The sequence below is a fragment of the Polypterus senegalus genome, chromosome 12, assembly GCF_016835505.1.
Source record: "Polypterus senegalus isolate Bchr_013 chromosome 12, ASM1683550v1, whole genome shotgun sequence".
Classification (NCBI taxonomy): domain Eukaryota; kingdom Metazoa; phylum Chordata; class Cladistia; order Polypteriformes; family Polypteridae; genus Polypterus; species Polypterus senegalus.
In genome coordinates this window covers 103,711,767-103,732,001 of record NC_053165.1, presented here as the reverse complement: position 1 = coordinate 103,732,001, position 20,235 = coordinate 103,711,767, and the positions used below count along the sequence as shown (strand labels likewise).

At 37.4% G+C, this 20,235-nt stretch overlaps 1 protein-coding gene across 7 annotated transcripts in view; it reads right to left on the bottom strand.

Annotated features, from left to right (window-relative positions):
* The window catches only part of LOC120541448 (neogenin-like), a 396,809-nt gene that overhangs the window by 11,835 nt on the left and 364,739 nt on the right, over positions 1-20,235 (bottom strand). For 5 of the 7 annotated variants that reach the window (XM_039773079.1, XM_039773081.1, XM_039773082.1 and 2 more), the window contains 4 exons: positions 19,639-19,792; positions 16,442-16,680; positions 14,200-14,292; positions 7,967-8,125 (listed from right to left, as the gene is read on the bottom strand). In XM_039773079.1, the coding sequence (XP_039629013.1) occupies positions 7,967-8,125; positions 14,200-14,292; positions 16,442-16,680; positions 19,639-19,792 (645 nt within the window). The remainder of the gene's footprint in view (positions 1-7,966; positions 8,126-14,199; positions 14,293-16,441; positions 16,681-19,638; positions 19,793-20,235) is intronic. The other 2 variants (XM_039773085.1, XM_039773086.1) reach the window with 1 other exon arrangement.

Sequence of the window (20,235 nt, the reverse complement as noted above, 5' to 3'; positions counted from 1 at the left end):
TACCACTGCGCCGCCCATATGAAAAATATATAATTTTATTTATCCTTTTAAGAATAATGAAAATATCAGCACTCTGCATGGAACTGTGACCTCTCCTCTGTGACAAAATCCTCTGCAGCAGAAAATAACTCACACAGCATAGACACAGCAGGGACAGATATACAAATTGGATCAGAAAAGCAAGCATTAAGAATTGGCTACTGTCTCTCATTACAAATCATTGTACAGACGGTGAATACCAGTTATGCATGTTACACCTTAGTTCTAATTTTTCAATTTAATTTTTAAACGCCTTGCTTTTGATGAAAGACATTTGTTTACCTTTGTGTTTTCCTTCAGTAACGTGGTAATATCATACAATACACTATTACAAGGCCACATTACATATTGGCAGTATTTCGTATCAGAAAATTCATACAAAGAAGTACTGTCTAATTCATCACTTCTTCATTCAGTATTTTTTTTTATGATCCTACCTATATATAGTTATACCTTTAATTTCTGAGCTACTACAATGGACATGCAGAATAGTGTTATGTATACTAAGGAATACGACACAGTTTGTGATCAAAGCTTTTTTAAATTCATTCTTTGTAGTGAGATTTTTTAAAGCACCTTTTTACCTGAAGATGAGGCACCAAAAAAACAGGCTTTGTACATTCATTTGTATTTTGAAATAAGAGATTTTAACAAGAAACATGAATTGGGTAATCTTGCTATTCATTTAGATGCTGACATTTAGGAGTTGTTTCTTCAGAAAATACTTACTTCTACTTGAGAAGACTAAATTAGGTTTCAGTAATACAAGACTCCAAACCAGACAACAGTGAAATGTTTTCGGTGACTCAAAGGCAGCGATGAATTACAACAGTTACAAGAAAGTAAACTTACAAGTGTTAACAACAGGCACAACAGAAACTTGCTCCAAAAGATTATTTCACAAATGATATATGGCTTCCTTCTTTCTGTAAAATTAAATTCTCATTTCAATGACAACTAGAATATTTTCTCTTAACATTTTCATAATTTATTAAAGGACAGCACTTAAAATCTGATTTTCTTTGTCTAAAATGGGGTGTTGCTACTACATTTATTCATTTTTGCCTTTAACGACAATAACTGAGTATTAATCTGGATGATAGTACTAAAAGGTTAAGTTTATAATTATGTGCACACCAAGCAACACAACTCTTGCATGTATCTCATGAAGTAGTGATAACACAATAACAGACAAAAAAGAAAAATCAATACATTATATCAATCAATCAATCAATCTGGGACTGGGCGGTCTCTTGGTCTGGAACCCCTACAGATTTTATTTTTTTCTCCAGCTTTTGGAGTTTTTTGTTTTTCTGTCCACCCTGGCCATCGGACCTTACTCTTATTCTATGTTAATTAATGTTGACTTATGTTTATCTTTTATTGTGTCTTCTATTACTCTATTCATTTTGTAAAGCACTTTGAGCTACATTTTTTTTTGTATGAATATGTGCTATATAAATAAATGTTGATTGATTGATGTTAATGAAATTAACAACAGATGCACTAGAGGGGCAACAATGAGATGACCCCCAAAACAGGAATGGTTCAACAGGTGGAGGCCACTGACATTTTTCAATCCTCATCTTTTCTGACTGTTTCTTCACTAGTTTTGCATTTGGCTACAGTCAGTGTCACTACTGGTAGCATGAGGCGATACCTGGACCCTACAGAGGTTGCACAGGTAGTCCAACTTCTCCAGGATGGCACATCAATACGTGTCATTGCCAGAAGGTTTGCTGTGTCTCCCTGCACAGTCTCAAGGGCATGGAGGAGATTCTAGGAGACAAGCAGTTACTCTAGGAGAGCTGGAGAGGGCCATAGAAGGTCCATAACCCATCAGCAGGACCAGTATCTGCTCCTTTGGGCAAGGAGGAACAGGATGAGCACTGCCAGAGCCCTACAAAATGACCTCCAGCAGGCCACTGGTGTGAATGTCTCTGACCAAACAACCAGAAAGACTTCATGAGGGTGACCCAAGGGCCCCATGTCCTCTAATGGGCCCTGAGCTCACTGCCCAGCAGCATGCAGCTTGATTGGCATTCGCCATAGAATACCAGAATTGGCAGATGCACCACTGGTGCCCTGTGCTTTTTACAGATGAGAGCAGGTTCACCCTGAGCACGTGACAGAAGTGAAAGGGTCTGGAGAAGCCATGGAGAACATTATGCTGCCTGTAACATCATTCAGCATGAGCAGTTTGGTGGTGGGTTAATGATTGTCTGGGGAGGCATATCCATGGAGGGTCACACAGACCGCTACAGGCTTGACAAAGGCACCTTGGCTGCCATTAGGTATCAGGATGAAATCCTTGGACCCATTGTCAGACCCTATGCTGGTGCAGTGGCTCCTGGTGCACGACAATTCCTGGCCTCATGTGGTGAGAGTATGCAGGCAGTTCCTGGAGGATGAAGGAATTGATACCATTGACTGGCCACCACACTTTCCTGACCTAAATCCAATAGAACACCTCTGGGACATTATGTTTTGGTCCATCCAATACCACCAGGTTGAACCTCAGACTGTCCAGGAGCTCAGTGATGCCCTGGTCCAGATCTGGGAGGAGATCCCCCACAACACCATCTGTCATCTCATTAGAAGCATGCACCGATGTTGTCAGGCATGTATACAAGAACACAGGGGCCATACAAAGTGCTGAGTACAATTTTGAGTTGCTGCAATTAAATTTTGGCAAAATGGACTAGCCTGCCGCATAATTTTTTCACTCTGATTTTTGGGGCGTTTGAATCCAGGGCTCTGTAGGTTGATCATTTTCATTTCCATCAAACAATGTGGCATCCTTTCGTTCCTAACACATCACCCAGTCTATATCAGTATAGATATCCAGGAGGATTTCTTTTTCCCATTGAGATCTGCACCGCTCAAGGCCTCAGCCATCCTTTGCCGTTTGTTTTCCGGAATAGCCTGTGTTATACACATTCTGAACAAAATGAAGCTGTGTGCCAGTAACAGCCCATTCTACTTTTACCACCACCTGCCAATATTTTGCAGTTCTGAGCTAAGAAGGTAAATTACCAGGATGATATATAACCTGTGAGTGCAGGCTTCAGTGTACACCTGGTACAAAGCTTGCGAGCACAGATGGATACATCAAGGCTCTTCTCATACATCTAACGTAATAAAAACATTGGTGAACCTCAGCTATAGCCATGTCTGTTCTCTTACGCAAACAGGAGTGCAATCTCCCAATTTTAAGAGAGACACTAGTTGTCCTACCACCACTGGGCTGGATGTCAAATGTCTTCTCTCTAAATTGTCTCATTGTTGGTGGTGACCAGGTCTACAGTGTTGGTGTCATTAATAAATGTAATACTGAATGTGGAAATGCATTTGGTCATGCAGTCATAGGTAAACAAAGAAACAGCACACTCAACCTGTGGGGCTCCTGTACTGAGGATTAAAGAATACAATGGTGCCAGACAGTTTAATGCTGTGGTCTGCCCTTAGGAAATTCAAAATTCAATAGTAGAGGGTGGAAGAGAGGTGCAAATCCAGAAGAACATAGAAGCTTCTTGAAAAGCTTTGATGGAACAACAGTGTTAAATGATAAGCTGTAATTATTTAAACAGGGCTCTGGCACGGCAGTTTTTATAACCAACAGATTCTCCAACATTAAGCTTCCAAATTTATGTTACAAGTTGAATTAGAATTTTAGTGCACACAGACAGCATCAGACTTTATTATTTCTATTTGTTATCGAATGGCTTGATGTCAGCAGGGTCTCTTTGGTAACCTCTTGCTGATTGTGTGCTGCAAGCAGAGTTCCAGCTTTATGCCCGAGTCAATTTGCTTGTATACTATCACATTATTTTTCTCAGTAAATAAGGTATTGTAAAAAGACAAAAAACAAAATATAGGGAAAACAACATTTTTAAGTTGTCTATGACTCAGAAGACAAATTGTTCTTGAAATAACTATCCAGTTCACAAATAGTTTACACCATATTTAAAGTGCTTACTCAATAATTTATTTATCAATAAATAGACTGCACATTAAATACAAAGAGAAGCACAACAGAGCTGTAGCAACACAGGCTGAAGAAAAAAATGAATTGAACACTATATCTTAACTGTTTATATCGCCAAAAAGAGCTTTGAAAATACATGAATAAGTGAATACATTAAAGGCATAATGTCCAATTAAACAGGTTTTTTTTTTTTTTTCTTAAAGTATTTTAATTAAAAAATTCCTGTGGAAATAATAGCATTAATGGAAACAGAATATGTAGACTGCTAGCTGTTGAGAGTGTGATCCTTCTGCTGCCCTTAAAGAGACTGCAGGGAGTACAATGAGGTGCAGAAAACAAATGTCAAGAATTAACTGGGGTTTCCCAAGCTCTGTATTATGCTTTGTATTTTATGTAAATAAACAACCAAAAAAATGTAAAAAATGCTTTTCTATAGGGCATTTTTAAGAATTACTTTGTTTTTTTTCTGCAAATAAAGCTTAACTGAGGTAAATGTGTGTGACAACAATGTGGAGTCTAGCTATTGAGCTGCTGTCAGGTCCTGAAAATGAGCAATTGCAGCTTAATTATGTGCTCAAGGCAGACGACTGCATTTAACCAAAAAGGTCAGCCAACAGTACAGTCCATTCATAGATTTTCCCTCTTGAATGATTCCCTTTTGTAGATTATAGCAAAAACAAAAAAAAAAACCAGATACATATTGTGACAGATGGCTTGGGCGTCTGCACAGCCGGGATGCCTGGAAGGACCGGGAGAGGGCAACCGCCCTGGTTTGCATGTCACGTTCAGAGCTGGGAAGCTCCACTCAGTTGGGGCAAATGGCCACCAGCAGGGTCTGCCCAGACATTCCAGGACACGTGAACTGCAGCACGTCCGCCACAACAGGAAGTGCTGCTAGGCCATGAGGCAGACAAACCCGGTGTGCTTCCAGGTGCTCATGCAGTGCTTCCGCCACACCTGGAAGTGCTGCAGGAAGATCGTCAAGTAGCACCTGGGTACTGTGTAAAAAGGGCCGTCTCACTCCAGTCGAGGAGCCGGAGTTGGGAGGGAGCGTGACGAAACTTACAAGAGAGGTGTGGAGGCCACAAGAAAAGAACAAGAAGGAAGGAAGGACTGTGAGTGATTGGTGCACTGTACTTGAGGAAACAAACAAAACGTGTGTGTTTTGGACATAAGCTGTCTTGGTGTCTGTCCGTGTCGAGGCTGGTTCCCACAATATACAGAGACAAAATCAAGATAAGGATAACATGCTTAAGAGTATAATAACATTTCTTTGACCTCTCTGGCAATAAACAATGAAAATCTTCTGTAGGGAAAATTATATTTTTTCCTCAAATTCTAGTAATACTGCACATTCTTATGGCAGCGTGAAACAGAAAATAAAGTAGTTTAGCTAAAGATTAAATGATGCTGTATAAATGTGACAGTCTTCTTAATTATAAATCATATTAGCCCTTGGCTAGTACAGAACACAGTCTAGACTAAATCACTAAATGGACCTGAATTTAACCTGCTTGAGTTCAAAGGAGTCTTTTTATAAAATAGTTTACATAAAAATACAGGCATTCCATCACCGGCACAGAAAAATGTTCTTTTAGACAAACATAAAACATGGCTCTTTACAGAAGTATAATGTTGCGTTCAGATGCTATAAGGATTTTCTAAATTACTATTTACAACATCTCAGCTTTCATTTTTGTAACATTCATGTCAGTTTCCCTTTGGTATTTTGGGGGCAAATGTAAGGCTGCTGTTGATTAGTCAGTGATCTGCACACCAATGTGGTATAGCGGGTCCACAGCTCCCATCAAAGGGCTGCTTTTAAAATAAATAATAACCGCGCTTGCGGATTGGTGAGGGTGCGTGGTGGTTGTGTTTCTGAAACAGTTCTCGGGGCGATTCACGATGTGGGCGTTTCTCACCAAAGTTCACAGGTGAGAAACCGTCCACATCCGTGATTGTTCCTGGGGCTGCTGATTTGCCACAGCTGCCATGCCCTCTAGTTAAATAGAAGTGCGAGTCGGCTAGGGGGAGGAAGAAAAAGAAAGAATGGATGGGAGGTTGCAGGAGGAAAGCATGAAGCAGTGGAGAGAGAGAGAAAGTCAGTGCGGGGGAACAAACGAGCAACGGCTCATACGCAGCTGATCTGGGAGCTTGGGTGTTAGGCCGACACCCGAGGAGCAGCAGTAGTGGTCCCTCCCCGCAGAGTTGATTTTGAAGGGCCGGAGTGACCGGAAGGCGGATGACTCTCCGTGTAAGGCCGCAGGAGTCGGGACCTGGGACGTGGTGTCCCCAGTGTGAAAGCCCTGGTTGTTGGGGAATCCCAAGTCACTGTTCGGTGGTGCCTACCAGAGCCAGGGATCGGAAAGGCAACCGACCAGTAGTGGAGTAGAGAGAAGGCCAGCTGCAGATAGAGCGACTTCCCTATTGAGAAGCCCAGACGGAGGAAGCAGGGGAGCCGCAGGTAAAAAGGCACCGGGCTGCTTGTTTGTTTTTTTTTTTAAAGAATGCTTCTTGCATTATTTTAACCTTGTTGATTTTAAGAAGACTTTTTCTATTTATTGGTTTTAACCTCCACGTGTCACATCTGTTTTTATGGATTGTTTATTTAAAGACTTATTGAAGGCACTGCATTATTTATTTGAACATCTTGTTTTGTTGTTTGTTTTAATAAAAGCACTTTGCACTTTTTCACCATCCCCTTGCCATGTTGTTGCCTCACTTCTAAGCTCATCGGTAACATTACCGATGGTGACGGGTTCAAGGGCCCCCAGACAGAAGATGGGAGGCATGCAACGAACCCGCGTCGTCACAACCAAGTGACTAAAAATAAGCTCTGTTTTTTCTGCAAACAAAAAACCAAAATGTGTTAAGTGTGTATCACATTACTCCAAATACAGCTTGACCAAAAAAATTACATTGTTGGCTGATTTTGTTATTAGTTTTATTTTATATTACTAAATGAGGGGAAATGTTAATGTTGACTTTCTAGATGTAGATATCGTGCTGAATTGTCAAACTGGAAGCTACCGCTTTTTACACTGATAAACTCATATTTGCGGTCTCTCGTACAGCATGTTAATAAAAGGAAGCCTTAAATGAACTCCTACCATGGTGGTATTAAAATGTTTTACAAATGATACCTTTACCATTTTGGTCTTCTCCGTGAATCAGTACACAAGCCCAGTTTAAGTGGCCCTGGCTTAGCTCTTTTCTCAATGCAGTTCCCTCCATTGCTTTGTATGCCTTATTGCCAGCTCTGCAGCTCAGCACCACACTTCTAATTGTACAAGGGTCATGGTGTATTTAAGGAACACCTTCCACTTAACATGAGTTTTCATCTTAATTTATTAACTGTAAAACATAATTAAACTTTAAATACAGTATATTTAAAACAGAATTATAGCAATTCAGGGTGGACTAATAATAACAGTAATATCAGGGAGGGTAACAGTATGTGGGGGAAATATTCCCTATGGAGGTTAACTGAATTAACTGAAATGGTCTGTACAATTTGTCGTCAAAGTGTTTTTGTCTGGTTTGACCCGATTATAACCATGTCAGTGTTGCGTTTCATAAATAAAGCATCAAGGTTATGTCCATTCTGAAAAGTAAAACACTGAATGGATTGAAACAGAAGATATAGCCTACCACAACATTATTTTTCAAATCCACTTATCTTCACCAGATTTGCAAGGAAAAATACAAGTACATGATGATTATAGGAAAAGAAAATGGTAAATATGCAGATGATGAAAACAAAACTCTCAAGCACAGCTTGTCTAAAAAAATAAACAAATTGGAACACCACAGAAAAAATCCAGTAATTCTTTTCAGATGGCAAGTGCATTTTGCTGTGCTAGCTGAAAATGAAATTCTTGCTTAAAACCCCTTCATACGATGGGCTTGTCTTCAGTATCCATTCCAAATGATTCTCACCTGATGAGTTGACCCTGTCTATATGACAGATGGAATTGTTGAGAGGCCGTGGGCTGATGGAATGATGAAGACAGCTACGAGTTGGTGATGCCAAACTGCTGGAGTGATAATGGTGATGAGGTTTTTCAAGAGAATGAATGGGATGAGCACTAATTACAGCTGTGAATGAATACAAGACAGATAAAATGAATTTCACATTAATGGAGCAAGACTATGCATGAGACAAAACCAAACACACAAAATAAATTAGATGGGGGGCTTAAACAGTTTATGGTGACAGGAATTTTTATGACAGTCCATAATGCAATCAAAATACCTCTAGCATTTTAATAATTTTTCGTGTTTTTGCTAGCTCCAAACAAGTTTTATACGTACAGGTTGAGTATCCCTAATTTGAAATTACAAAACATGATGCCACAAGTGGAAAATTCTACACCTGACCTCACTTATCCATGGAGGGCTCTGACCAACATTCTCTTTAATTAATAAATGTATTTTTTAACTGATGAGTGCATATGGATAACACATGAGCTGGTTCTTTTTTATGCTTTTTTTCAGCTGGTACTTGTAATTTATGATTCATTCCTTCAATCTCACTTTGTATTTTATGTGGTGATCCAACACACAAACAAGTAGCAAAATGTGTTGGGGGGGTGCTTTGTCCCCTGTCGTGCTTTAGAAACCATGTGTGAAAGGCACGTTAACAGTTGCGTGGCACCTCCAAACTGCTGCATGGGAAAGGGGAGTGAGCAGCGTAATTCAAAAGTGGTGCACAGCGCAGCTTTGAGGGAACATAGGCTCTGACATTCTGTTGGCGCCAGTGTATTATCAACCATTGTCACTGCCAGACATGCGTTCATTACTTACTGTGTTTTTTGTTTATTGTCTGTGTACAATAACCTTTTAATCAAAACACAGCAACGCAGGTAGAGACTGAAAGCCTGCTGTTATTTGTGGTTGCTGTTGTTTCACTGCTGATACAGTTATTCTGTTGATGTTACTGTGTACAAACGGTTTCATGCATGAAATTAAACATATTGTAGAAAATTACCTTCAGGCTCTCTGTATAATGAGTACACGAAATATAAATTTTGGGTTTAGAATTGCTTTCCGTCTCCAAGATATCTCATATTCCAAAATCTAAAAATATCCAAAATCCTTAACACTTCTGGTCCCAGCGGTTTCGGATTAGGGATGCTTAACCTGTACATATAATCGGCTACAAAGAATTAAGAGTTTGACATCACAGCTGAGTTCTGTTAAGGTCTTTTTCAGGTAGCCCAGATTGTATCTAAATAATTTATTAATAAAAAGTGAAAGAAGAAAAAGGAGCAATTGTCAACAATGTGACTTTATTAATTAATAAGCATTAAGCAGATTGTTTGGTAGACATTGCATCAGAAACTGTTTTTATCCAAAAAATTAAACATAAATTAACTTCAGACAGTTTCCAGAATCAGTAGCATTATTCCTAGCAGGTAGTAAATCGAGGTTTTCCTTCCAACAGTAAATGAGACCATTCTACTCCAGTTACACAATACAGAATATTTTGTGATTCCTGATACAGTTTTTACACCATACACTCCATCATAAAGATGGAAAGATAATGGGGATATATTGGAATATCTAAATACAAATAATAAATGAAACAGCAAAACGTCATTAATTCAGTACATTCAACCTCTGGATTTGCTAAACAAGTTCATCCATCTATTAGTTGACCTTTCTAATCCTATGATGACTTGCTGCAGCCCATGATATGCTGGTCCATAGCTGAGCACAATCAAGCACAACCAATTAACCTACCATGCATGTGTTTGGCCTGTTGGGTGAAAATCAATAAACTCAAGAGAATAACAAATGCAAACAGAGGGAGAACCCTTACCAGGCTGTGATTTGAACTCAGTATAGTGAAGATGTAAATAAACTGTGCTAACCACTCCACCATCCTGCTAAATACATTTTTTCGTAATATTTATTTTGCTTGATTACCTCTGCAGAAATGTGGAAAGGTGAACTTCTTGTCCATTTTCGCATTGCCCTTAAATGATGTCATATGGGTCAGAGGAGAATGGCTTAAGATTTTAAAAAATATTATAAACCGTATTTATTGTAATACATAATCATTTACTCATAGGGCTTACCTCAAGCATACCTCATATTGGGCTCCAAAATGAATATTTATATTGCCACTAATAAGCAACAATGGTTTCATATAACCACACAAGACACTGTTTTATGTGTGCTGTATTTTTTAGTTTGCTATCAGAAGGATAAAAAGTATAGTGCAAGTCTCCAGTTAAAAAACTCTTACCTACTTTCCTCTGAGGCTTCAAATTGGCTTGAAAATTGGAACTGCACCAATGACCGTCTGTTCAGTTACTACAGGGTGGCGCACAAAAAAGCAGCTAGCAAAATCATACATGACCTTTGTGACACACTTGGTGTATGGTGCTAACTTGGGGTACCTGTGACACTCCAACACTAGGAATTATATTATATGAATTGTATATATATATATATATATATATATATATATATATATATATATATATATATATGTGTGTGTGTGTGTGTGTGTGTGTGTGTGTGTAAAGATTCATGGAAGCAAGGGCCAAAAAAAAGTGAAGTGTTGAACACTCTTAATTCCACACATATTGGCCTTGTAATAAAGCATGTTAACCCAGAGTAAACAGAGATACTGTCAAAAGCACAACCGCTTGTAGAGGATGCACACACTGCACTGAGAAGGTACAGTAAACAATATTAGCATGTGTTTTGTACCCTGCCTAGCACCAGACACGTAAACTAACCGCAAAATTTCAAGTTACACTACAATTGTTTAATTTTTTACTTATTTAAAATGTTGTTTTTTTTTTAATTTATTGGGCATGCACGTTCGCATCTTTGAAAGTTCATATGTAGGGGACTTACTGTATTCTAATAAGTGCTTTGAAGTGAATAACATCAAATTTAATAGCCCTAATGGATAGACTGACATCTCAAATGGGATGGAGAATGGCCCCTTACCGAGTTAGGTGGCCACTATAGAAAGACAGCACAGGTGGATGCGTACTATACCTTTACCCAGACTGCCTGCCGACCAGGATGAGATGTTTCCCTAGTACGATAGGTGGCAATGCTCTCCTGCTCTGGCTCCAATTTGGACACCTGCAGGTCTGCCTTGGATGTGTAGTTCTGGCAGGCCACTGTGTTGGGATCCTCAGGGATCACCGTAGTAACAAGACTCCCATATTGTTTCTTGAATAACTTTAATTTGAACCTGAGATGTGTGGGGTTAATTTGGTGCTGGGTTTTTAAAAAAAAGTTTACTGTGGCCCCCTACAAGTCACACCATTCACATTCCATCACATGTATATGAAAATCCCATCAGCACTTCGGACAAATTGGGAATCAATCTCATGGGGTAAATTTAGAATTGCCAATTAGCAGGCACACTGTGAAGGGCCACTTCCAGTTATTTATTTGTAAATTGTTAAATAATCTTTCAGTAACCATTGAATATTTTGTAAGCTAATCAAATCCATTCATCCCTTAACCATCCCAGCAACCAAAGGTCGCAAGGCAGTAACAACACCTGGAAAGGGCACCAGTCAATCGCAGGGTGTGCACACACGAGGGCAAATCTATAAGTGCCAATTTCCTAACCTGCATGTCGTTGGACTGTGGGAAGAATCCCACACAGACATGATGACAATATGCAGTCCAGAAGTGCAGGAGAAATGGTCCCATATACTGAGTACGCTTCTGCTACAATGTCTGAACCAAAATCAGAAGGATAAGATCTGTATAGCACTAGCAGAAATTACATATATTGGTAATGAAGAGTGTACAATGACATATTTCCAAATGTGGTCTGGTGTAGCTGTGCTCTATTTTACTTATAGACACAGCACTTCATAATGCTTCAAAAAAACTTTTTAAATATGAAAGTGTTAAAAATGTTTTTAAAAGCTGACTTAACTTGACAAACAGTTAATTTACTATATCCTCAATTCACTTATTTTAATGTAAGACTCCAAGAAGACAGGTGTCGACCATCAGAATTGGCAAAAAGGCAGAAACCAAACCTAGACATAGCAACAGTCCATTGCAGGGAAAAATTAGTTGAGTGTTGTTATATGTGTTAAATGTGGAGAAATTAAATATTGCGAGTCATCCTCAACATGTGGTCCCAAATGAAAGCCTATACCCAGTATGCAGTGGTTCCTGAAGCAAAGCTAAAAGAATTTACTTGTCATAATGAGTAGAAATTTTATTTGTTTCTGTTTGACAGTTTATGCAAACTTTTCACTACATAAAACAATAAAATACACCTCTTCACTTTCAAATACTGAATAGGACTCCACCTACAGTTGAATCTTCAATTCTTGCAGAGACAGGTGCCACCTGCAGCCACTTTAAAAATAAATCTTGCCTTACCATTTTCAATGTAATGCCACTTGGCGAGGAGAAGCCTCGCTTGGCACTACGAAGTGGACAATAGAATCCAGATTACACTTTTGTGAATAAATGCCATAGATTAATAAGGTTCTGAGTCTTGAGCCATTGAGTAAATTATGTGCGTTTCCATCAGGTGGTGGGGAAGATGATGTGCATCACAATCGGCTACAACAACCAAGTCCTACTCTTGCTTCTCTGCATCTGGGCTGAGAAAATTTTGGAAGTAATACTGCTCAAGAAAAAATAAAACACTGCAAAATGTAACTAGCACTTACGGAGTTTGTTGTGCACAGTCACAGACGTCTGGCAGTAATGCAGACCAAGAACGCTGTCAAAAGTCACCTGACTGTAAAAACTCGCCAAGTGTATCACTGGCACTCAAAATATAACACTAGTTTACAAAATGCGCTTAGAATGTAACTTGCACATACAAAATGTGTGGTGCTACCAAACAAACTTTCGGCAGTAATCTAACTTCATACTTGCTGCTTCAAAGTGTACAGTACATATTCAGTAAATTTTAAGGATTTTGTTTATACAATATATATGGACAAGTGCCCAACAGATGCCATTTTAAACAGCAAAGACAGGCACTTTATATATATATATATATATATAAAATCAAATGCTTCACTTAAGTGCATAATTTCCACACATTAATTTATACAATTACTGTAAAAATAACTCAGACTTGAAAAATACCAAAGTTGAAAAATAACGTCATGTTAATTAATGTTCTGGCAAGCAAATACAGATTTGAGGATTGGTTTACAACCAGACAAGTGTAAAGATACAGTCAACCATAAGTTTCCATAACCAAGAGTCTTCTGAAATGTGTTAAAGAATATGTTGCTAGCTAATTCTGTATCTTTTGCTGTCATACTGAACACCATTTCCATTGTGCTTGTGAAATGATTTGTTTACAGCTGTACAGTATGGTAAGTCAATTCATTAGGCTGCGATCTCAGTCCCAAACTGTGGAACTATCCAAAGCAGCTGCACTGCAATTTAAAATGTGGAAAGATTAGAAAGGTAATTTATTTGCAATTACTAACAACAGCAATAATGATATATTATTGATACAGACACACCCCTGAAAATAGAAGTAAGGAATATATACTGAAAGAATTTTATTTAATCTAATAAGATACATTTCATATATTTGTCTTCATTCTAAAAACAGTAGGTACATGTAGTTGTAAAAATTACTTATAGAAGCAAATGTTTGTACTTTATTACCCTTTCACTCTGCCATTGTAAAAGAGTAGATAGTATGACTACATTTTCTACAAAACTATGCAACTCAAGCTTAACAGAAAACGGGTTTCCAGAACACAGCGGCAGTTCAAAAAGAAGGCACAACAACTGAGTCAAAAATCAAGCAAGTCTTGGAGGAGGAACTTGCCTGAGTGTGAAATGTTGTATAAAGCTGAAATGGACTTTAAAACAAGAAGGTGGACCAAATCCTGGTCTCTGTTTTAAACATATGAAAATACTTGAAAATTGGGGTTGGCCTGTGCTACCAAGCTATACATTTACTGAGTGAAATGAATACTTAAGCAGTCAGTTGAAATGCTTCTATATGCTGCAAATGTCCTTAGGAAATACATTTTTAAAAATCAGCTAAGAAAAACAAGATGTGTAATAGTTCAAACCAACTGAATATTTGGAAAGGCATAAAGAGTAAATACAAAAATTAACAAAGATTGATATATACAAATATCAATCATATCAAAGCAGCAAACCAAACTCTGTAGGACTAGACTTACGCTGTGGGGGCTGAGCATCAAAAGGCATCATCATTTTGGGTCTCATTCCCCTCCGCCCAGCTAATGCCGATATGCTGTCCTCTGATTCGTGCCCTGCAAAATCAGAAAGACAAGCACTCTTTCAATTTCATAGATGACATACACCAGTAGAAACCATTTTGTCTTTTTCACAACCAAATTAACTTCTCTAGGTCTACTTTTAAAGGCAATCAGTCACATCAAGATTGTTGCACAGTGAACATGTAATTTGTTTTGTACCTAATGTGTGGCTATATAGAAAGAAAGTCAGTAACATTTTCCTTACTGAATCAACCATCTGCTTATTTCCTTAAATAATAAAAATAATAAATAGTACTCACTAAATTTAATTTGCAATGGGTGCAAAAGTTGGCACACTACACCCAGTAGGGTCAAACAGTTTTTTTTTTTTCTTTGTTAAGATACAATAAGCTTTACTGTCATCCAGTAATCTGAAATTCCTGACACTTGGTACAAATAAACATCAAGACAAAACATTTGTAGAAATATTTGATTAGATAAGCCAAAGTAAGACAATCGTGCACATTCCTGTGAAACCACAGGGTGAAAAAGCATCAGAGTAGTGCACAAGTGACAGGCATTTTAGTAGACACATAACCAAGTTTCAAAATATAAAAAATAAATAAGTAAAACAGAAAATGTTTCATTTGATTTCTTCATGTATACTGTAAAAGAGTGGTTGAATTAAATAAATTAAATTCTTCTTGTAGGTGGCAGTAAATGTTATTTATTTATTTATTTATTTATAAAGCACTTTAAAAAACAACATCAAGGCTGACCAAAGTGCTGTACAATTAAAAAAAAAAGAAAACCCAACATTTCAGACACATAAAACCAAAGGGCAAATGAAACACATAAGAACTGAAGAGATTCTTAATAAAAAGTATACAGATAGTCAACATATCATACTGGGTTAAAAGCCAGAGAGTAAAAATGTGTTTTTAAATAGGATTTAAAGACAGTTAGCTAAGGAGCCTGCCTAACGTGCAATGACAAATCATTCCAGTGTTTTAGGGCTGCAACTGAAAAAGTTCGATCACCTCAGAGTTTGCATCGTGCCTTGGGAACACGTAAAAGCATCTGGTCTGCTGACCTGAGAGAGCAGTACATAAGGGTGCAGCAGTTCCGACAAATAAAATGGGGCACAACTATTAAAAGATTTAAAAACAAATACTGTACAAGGATCTTAAAATGGATTCGAAAATGAATTGGAAGTGAGTGAAGGGAAGCCAAAATCGGAGTAACATGCTCATGCTTTCTTGTGCCAATTAAAAATCGAGCAGCAGCGTTTTTGCACCAGCTGTAGGCGAGCAATGGAGGCCTGACTAATTCCAAAAAGAAGCACATTGCAGTAATCTAGACAAGATGTTATAAAAGCATGGATCACGGTTTCAAGGTTGCACTTAGACAAAACAGGCTTGATTTTTGACAGCCGCCTTAATTGGAAAAAGCAAGATTTTACCACTGCATTCACATAGCTATCAAGTTTTAAAGTGGAATCCATTTTCACACCTAAATTTGTGATCATGGATTTCTCAAATTGAGCCACTGTGGAAAGGTCAATGCATGGGTTCCCACTGGTGCTATTGGGTCTAAATAGCATGGCTTCTGTCTTGCTCTCATTAAAATTTCGAAAATTTGATGCCATCCAACTCCTTATGTCAATAAGGCAATCAAGCAGGGGCTGGACAGAACATGGATCTTAGCGCTTCAGCGGGAAATAAACCTGACAGTCATCTGCATAAAGATGGCAGTAAACGTTCCTAAGTGGGAACTGATTTTTTAAGCCATGTTCCCCTGTATTATTCTTCAACACTAACTTATTATGGTGCAGCAGATTAATAGTGAGGTTACATAATACACTGCTTCAACTTTATTACAACTGATTTTGTAAAACATTTTAGTAAAAGGTTCAATTGGTTGTACTAACATAAAATGTACGTTAAATGGTAAGAACGTACACAGATATTAATTTAGACTTCTAATGTAATTGACCATCATAAGCAAGATTAATCATGTCAACTGGGAATAAGTTATACTTTACAAAAGTAAGCAAGTGAAGTTCAAATATTAGTAAGAACACTAAAAATTTTGAAATGAATATCTTGATAGGTTTAGTAATATAAACACTACTTGGTTTAAAAATTATTATATTTTTTTGCATGAAATGTTTACTAGCAACAAAGTAGTGTTAGAATCTCACCTCGATAAGAGTTTCTTCGCTGATGAATACTGTTTTCTAGGCTGCTATCCACAGGTGTGATATCCTGAGAGGTGCGAGGGATTGGCGTGTCAGTCATAACCGGGTTTGGCTCAGGAGATTTGTCAATGGGTTTCAGCTCCAGCCGTTCATGGTGAATCCACAGATCAGGAGGTTTCAGATCTTTTGAACTGGCTTTGTATTTGTGAGAACCATTTGTGGACTTACAGGCTGCTCTTTTCCTGTTAGACAAAAAAGAAACCCTTCTAAAGTGATCCGAGTACCTTGCTTTTTCATTGGTAACTGGTGATATTAATAAGCAGGAATCGTATATGAATAAAGCTGGAAATGTTAGTTAAATACTGCCAGGATATTTGGAGAATGAAAGAGCTAGTCTCACATATGCAACATGTAGAAATTAATCAGATTTACACGTTAAATGCTTCAGTTCATGCCATTTCAAGACCCTCTTCTTTGTTTTCATTCAGTATGTAGTGAGTGGAGTACATGACAGAATGGCAAGCACGTGCGGGCCTGAATGACTGTATAAACCACACATTATCAGCTGCAAATTACTGTTATTTCAGGTGTTCTCCTTGTGCTATTCATAGCTATTTCACCTAGCCCATTATTCACTTACAAAAGCCTTGAGTGGCAATCCCACTTAAGCTTTCTACTAATGCCTGTGAAATTCAGAGCCAAATCAGACATTAGTTTTATTTCATCTAAGCAATCAATGCAATTAGACCCTCTTCTTCATAGTAGATTCGTGGATAGCTTGAACAGCTTTATCTGGATAGCTTGAATGAAAATGAATCATTATTTATTACTTGTATAATTCAGAATTATTAATCTGGAAATCAAAAAGTAAATTTTCAGCATATGAATATAAATATTTTTTCAAAAACAAAACATATCCAAAGAGGCTTCACCTCTAACAATGAAATTCAGTGTTTTAGTCAAGAATCGAGAAAGGCTAAATACAGTGGTACCTTGGAACACGAACTTGATCTGTTCCAGAAGGCTGATCAGGTTTTGATTTGGTCTAGTTTCAAAATGAATTTCCCCATAAGAAATAATATAAATAGGATTTGATCTGTTCCAGACCCCCAAATGAATGCTTATTTATACCTACAGATGTACATAACTCATGATAAAAATCACTTTCTCTCTTCTGTGCATTGATTTCAATGTTGTAAACACATACAACAAACAGAAATGACAATTTAAATGCATTGAGAAGACGAGCTGATGGCAACCTTGCTTTTTCACAAATGACTGCCTCAGAAACACTGTCTCCAGTTAATTGTTCCTGGTGAATCCACATTAACAGTAACTTTTCTACTTTTTTAACAATTGGCCCTCTCTGTTTCGATAATGTTTTGACACCTTTTGCAACATTACCACCTTTAATACCATCTTTATTTTTCAAAAATGTGCTTATCGTTGACTTGGCCGTCCCATTCTCTTCCGCAAGAGTCGGCAAATGCGAACCTCTTTCATGTTTTGTTATTATTTCCTTTTTTTGCTCAACTGTAACACACACACAAGCTTCATCATTGCTTTGCTGCTCTCACTTCTAACTTTCTTAGGTGCCATGGTAACTACTTTCAACAGGAAAACCCCCAAAAAAGGGCAAAAAAATAACACGTTCACAGAAAACACAGTTTCAGTACGTCTTTACATCAGGAGATCTGCGGTGATACTGAGGCTGAGTCATAGTCCTATACAGTATGCATAGGCCGATTTGGCTTTGTCTTGGCTCCTCATGGCTGCGTTTTGATTCATACAAGTTTTAGCAGGATATTCGTGTTCTGAATTTTTGTTCGAGGTTAAATAATATTAACTCCTCGTTTATGTTTTGAATTGTTCAGAGTCTGGGCACGTTTGTTTTGCAAGATTCTACTGTGCACATTGTTTAACTTCAGTATTGTTTTACAGAGTTCTTTTGAGATGAGATTACATAATGCAATATATGAATGTTCATAAATACAATGAGATATATACTGCACATGACAAACAAAACACAAGAAATATCTTTAAAAACTACGTTCTATACATTGGTGCTTCTTCTTCCTTATTTTCCTGTGATGTATCTACATCTTAAAATCACTTTGCCCCCTCTGCACACCAAATTTTACATGCAAGTTGCTTTGTCTTCAATTGTGCTATCATACAGTATTGCACAATTAAATCAATTATTTACTTTGCATCTTTATTATCCCTCGTTTGCTCTAACCATACTTTTTGTTCCTGCACTTGTAACAAGGCTGAAATGGAGATAGACTGTTTTGAAAATAAGATGCCCTCACAGTAAATAGAAGGGGATTCTCCTTTAGCTTAACTGACTATGACTGCTGTACTCGGAATCTAGAGGTCCAAGTTTGTGTCTGGAAGCTGAACATTGGGCATGTCGATTTCACGCTAGTGACAGCACTGTATTCTGATTTTACAATAGTAAACTACTTTCACTGTAAACATTTTGAAGAGCAATACTTTTTAATACCCCATGCTCATATAAACGCAGAGTGATCAGTGGACTGGATTACATATATTGGTAATGATCTCACAAACCCCTTTCTTGGTAATATAATATGGTACAAAGTAGAAAAGGAGGGGGTTTGGGACTGTATGTGTTTTTTACTTATCATCAATGAAGAAAAATTATAAATTTGCAAGCAGTTATTGTGACTCATTGGCAGATATTTTTATGTGGATCTCAAGGCACAAAACTTTGAGAAACACTAGACTAAATGTTAGAATATAACTTTCAAAAAAGTTAATCAATTTTCTAAAAACACACTGTTAGAGCCAGAGATTGCCACATGGGATGAAGAATAAACATTCATGTACAGATGCTCAGTGTGACAAAAATGATTAGAATTTATGTTATTGTGAGGAGACTGAATTAAACTCTCTTCAAATATAATGCACAACTTTCTACATTAAAGTTAGAATTTAAGAGCTTAATTACAAATGCAATCTATATTAAAACCATGCTATGCAGGTTAATGTGTTTTAGCAAAGTTTATTATCTCACAGTCACATAGTAAAATATGATTTTGCTGACAAGACACATAACTTTTTAAAACAACTCCACCAGAATACATTTTATACAAATTCTGAAGGTAAATATGCTGTACATGTCAGAAAGTCTATCTTTTTTTAAAGAAATGACAAGTGTTTAAAGTCATACATACTTTTTCTGTTTGGAAGTTGTGCGATATGTGCATATGACAGCCACAACCACTACCACAATGATTGTGAAAGCACCGACTGACACAATTACAATCACTATCATTGGAATGTTGTTCTCTCCCATTGAAGTTGGGTTTCCAGAAAGGCTGGGCTTCCCTGGAAATGAAGAAAAAGAAGAATATGGTTGTTTAAACAAAGAAGGTGCAACTATTTAAAAAATTAAACAATATTAAATATGCACAAATAAAAACACTTTGCGCATTGACCTCAAATAATAATCCTGATAGTCTGCTGGTCCTACATACACAGAATATTGAACCCTTGACTCTACACTAACAAAGATATATTCAAGAATATATCTGATTTTTAACATTTTTTGGCCTTTCATTAACCTACTTGGCATTATCTCCAAACAACTCTCAAGATTAGAATTATATGTAAATATGGTTACATTCCCAAGTCCAGTTCAGGTAAATCTGCTTTGTTGAAACATAGAGCAATAAGGTCAAATAACTCTCAGGACAGTATTCTGCTTTAATCTTGCAGATGAAATAACATCTTGTTTAAAAAAAAACAAAAAAAAAAAAAACACAAATATT